Source organism: Triticum aestivum, chromosome 1B (assembly GCF_018294505.1).
Source record: "Triticum aestivum cultivar Chinese Spring chromosome 1B, IWGSC CS RefSeq v2.1, whole genome shotgun sequence".
NCBI classification, from domain to species: Eukaryota; Viridiplantae; Streptophyta; class Magnoliopsida; order Poales; family Poaceae; genus Triticum; species Triticum aestivum.
In genome coordinates this window covers 12,898,797-12,901,718 of record NC_057795.1, presented here as the reverse complement: position 1 = coordinate 12,901,718, position 2,922 = coordinate 12,898,797, and the positions used below count along the sequence as shown (strand labels likewise).

The 2,922-nt window shown below is 42.6% G+C and overlaps 1 protein-coding gene across 1 annotated transcript; it reads left to right on the top strand.

Annotated features, from left to right (window-relative positions):
• The first annotated feature begins 826 nt into the window (after positions 1–826).
• Positions 827–1,387, top strand: LOC123084399 (Bowman-Birk type trypsin inhibitor-like). Its single transcript, XM_044506023.1, has 2 exons — positions 827–951; positions 1,038–1,387. The coding sequence occupies exons 1-2, from the start codon at positions 873–875 to the stop codon at positions 1,247–1,249; spliced, it is 291 nt and encodes a 96-aa protein (XP_044361958.1). The 5' UTR covers positions 827–872; the 3' UTR covers positions 1,250–1,387.
• Positions 1,388–2,922: the final 1,535 nt, after the last annotated feature.

Below are 2,922 nucleotides of genomic sequence, written 5' to 3'. Positions count from 1 at the left end.
TCTCGAAGGGCCAGAAGTGGTCTGTGGTAAATATGTGGTATATACTTCGTTCCAAAGAGAAGTATATACTAAATCATAAAATCAGAATGACACAATTTGTTAAACTTATATTACTCCCTCCGTCCCAAAATAAGTGTCTTGAGCATACAAATTTGTACTAGAGCTAATATAAAGTGAGACACTTATTTTGGGACGGAGGGAGTATATGACTTCCAAAAAATATTACAGCAGCAATATAATAAAATGCTATATATATATACCACATGTATACAATAGCTAGCTACGTACCTTCAAGTGGAGGACATGTACTTCTATATACTACGTGGAGCATGTGGCCTGCAACCTAAACAAACTTCCTGTTCCACAAATATCGTTGCTTAATTATAGGATCAAGCCCATGCATGCACACTGCGACTATTGCATGCATCGCTTCCTTTTCTTATCGGTTGGTTTGTTAGCTACTGGATATCCAACCCAAAGACCCGTTAGGGAGTGGGAGTATGTACTCCTGGGAGTATAAAAGAGGAGTCCTATATATATATAGGAGTAGCTACAGTGTCGTCAAGCTTTCTGAATAGATTTAGGTGTGAAACACATGCAGGCCACCCGGGGATGATGCCTCGTGCATGCATGCTACTGCTAGAGATCCAATCCATCAATCCAGGTCACCTCTACATGCTCTCTGCGTGTAAAGCTTGGTGCCCGTGCTGCTACTTGCTCATTTCTCTATTGTCACTTGTGCTCTCGCCTCAGTCGATCCGGTTGGGACTCCACCCTATAAGAAGCCCGGCATCAACCACCCAGCACTAACCAACTCAATCCCTGTTACATATTCAGTCTTTGCAACCAATCCTCTCCAACCAGACGCAAGCATGAGGCCCCAGGTGCTGTTCACCGCGCTGGCCGTCGTCGTCGTCCTTGCAGCTGCTCTGCCCGTCATCCACGGCCAAGGTGAGCCCGGGATCCTCCTTTCTTTCTTCATCTCCTCGCCGAGTAAGCCAGTGTAGCCGCTTACTGACATTGGTGGCTGCCTGCAGGTGCCACCCCAAGCGCGTCGCTGTGCTGCAACAACTGCGGCACCTGCACCAGGTCCATCCCGCCCAGGTGCACGTGCATGGACGCCTCGCCCAGCGGCTGCAACCCGGCCTGCAAGACCTGCGACAAGTCCACCATCGCCGGCCGCGACAGCTTCCAGTGCAAGGACCGTGTCGCAAACTTCTGCCAGCGCAGCTGCACTAAGGCCACATGATTCAACCTGCTGTCGCCCGAATAATGCCGATTAGCTTGTGATTTTCCTTTGTTTTTTGCAGTATTTGAGAGTTCCCTCTGCATCTTGCTCTGGTAGATGCAGAGAAGAAATGAGAGTTGGATGCATGCTCATTGTTCCTTCTTGTGTCTGAAATAAAGAGCATATTCTTTGCTCAAAATCTTCTTTGTTAAACCATTTATGCATTGCGACCAGTAAAACGCATATGCATTGAATGGAATGGAATATGAATTCAAATCCAAATCATCTACCATGTAGAGGCAGGAATGGAATGCATTGATCGATGTACAAATCAGCAAGATGGAGAGATGTCAAATTTAAATCCAAGTAAAATAATTTATACAAATCCATTAAAAAATGGTAATGTCAAACCCAGTCCAGATACTTTAGATCTAGATCTATGAAAATTCAACGAATCAAAAAGTTTGATCTCCACAAAAAAAAACTAAAGGTCGACACTAAGAATGTCAACATCGTGTTGAAACTATAGTTTCATGAAATGAATGGGAGATTTTTGTAGATGATTTAGCTTGTTTAGGAGTTACTATACTTTTTGCAGTTGACTAGTCTCTATGCACAAGTGAAATCCCCCAAACAGTAGATTTAAACCCACTAAGGATGATTAGGACCGATTTGAATATTTAATCTCATGTTTGGAAATGCCATAATAGGTAGGTATGGTGGCTGTTTTGAGAAAGGTATATGGTGGGTGTATGATACCGGCAAAAGTTGCACGGCACAAGAGAGGCTAGCAATGGTGGAAGGGTGAAAGGGTGTGTATAATCCATGGACTCAATATTAGTCAAAAGAACTCATGTACTTGTTGCAAAAATCTAAAAGTCATCAAAAACCAAAGCACTACACGCATGCTCCTAGGGGGATAGATTGGTAGGAAAAGACCATCGCTCGTCCCCGACCGCCACTCATAAGGAAGACACTCAATAAATAAAATTGTGCTCCAACTTCATCACAAAGCGGTTCACCATACGTCCATGCTATGGGAATCACAACCCTTAACACAAGTATTTTTCATAATCACCTCAACTAGCATGACTCTAATATCACTACCTCCATATCTCAAAACAATTATCAAGCATCATATTGCTCATAGCATCCAATTCACTTTTCTATGATAGTTTTTATTATAACCAACTTGGATGCTCATCATTCTAGGACCAACTTTATGACCATAGCAAATACCATGCTGTTCTAAAAGGCTATCAAAAAGATATAAGTGAAGCATGAGAGACCAGCAATTTCTTGAAAATTAAGACACCACCATGCTCTAAAAGATATAAGTGAAGCACTAGAGCAAAAACTATCAAGCTCAAAAGATATAAGTAAAGCACATAGAGTATTCTAGCAAATTCTAATCAAATAGGCTTCGCCCAAAAGGTGTGTACAGCAAGGATGATTGTGGTAAACTAAAAGCAAAGACTAATATAATACACTACGCTCCAAGCAAAACACATATCATGTGGCGAATAAAAATATAGTTCCAAGTAAAGTTACCAATGAACGAAGACGAAAGAGAGGACGCCTTCCCGGGGCATCCCCAAGCTTAGGCTCTTGGCTATCCTTGAATATCTTGGGGTGCCTTGGGCATCCCCAAGCTTAGGCTCTTGCCACCCTTTATTTCATAGTCCATAAAAGAT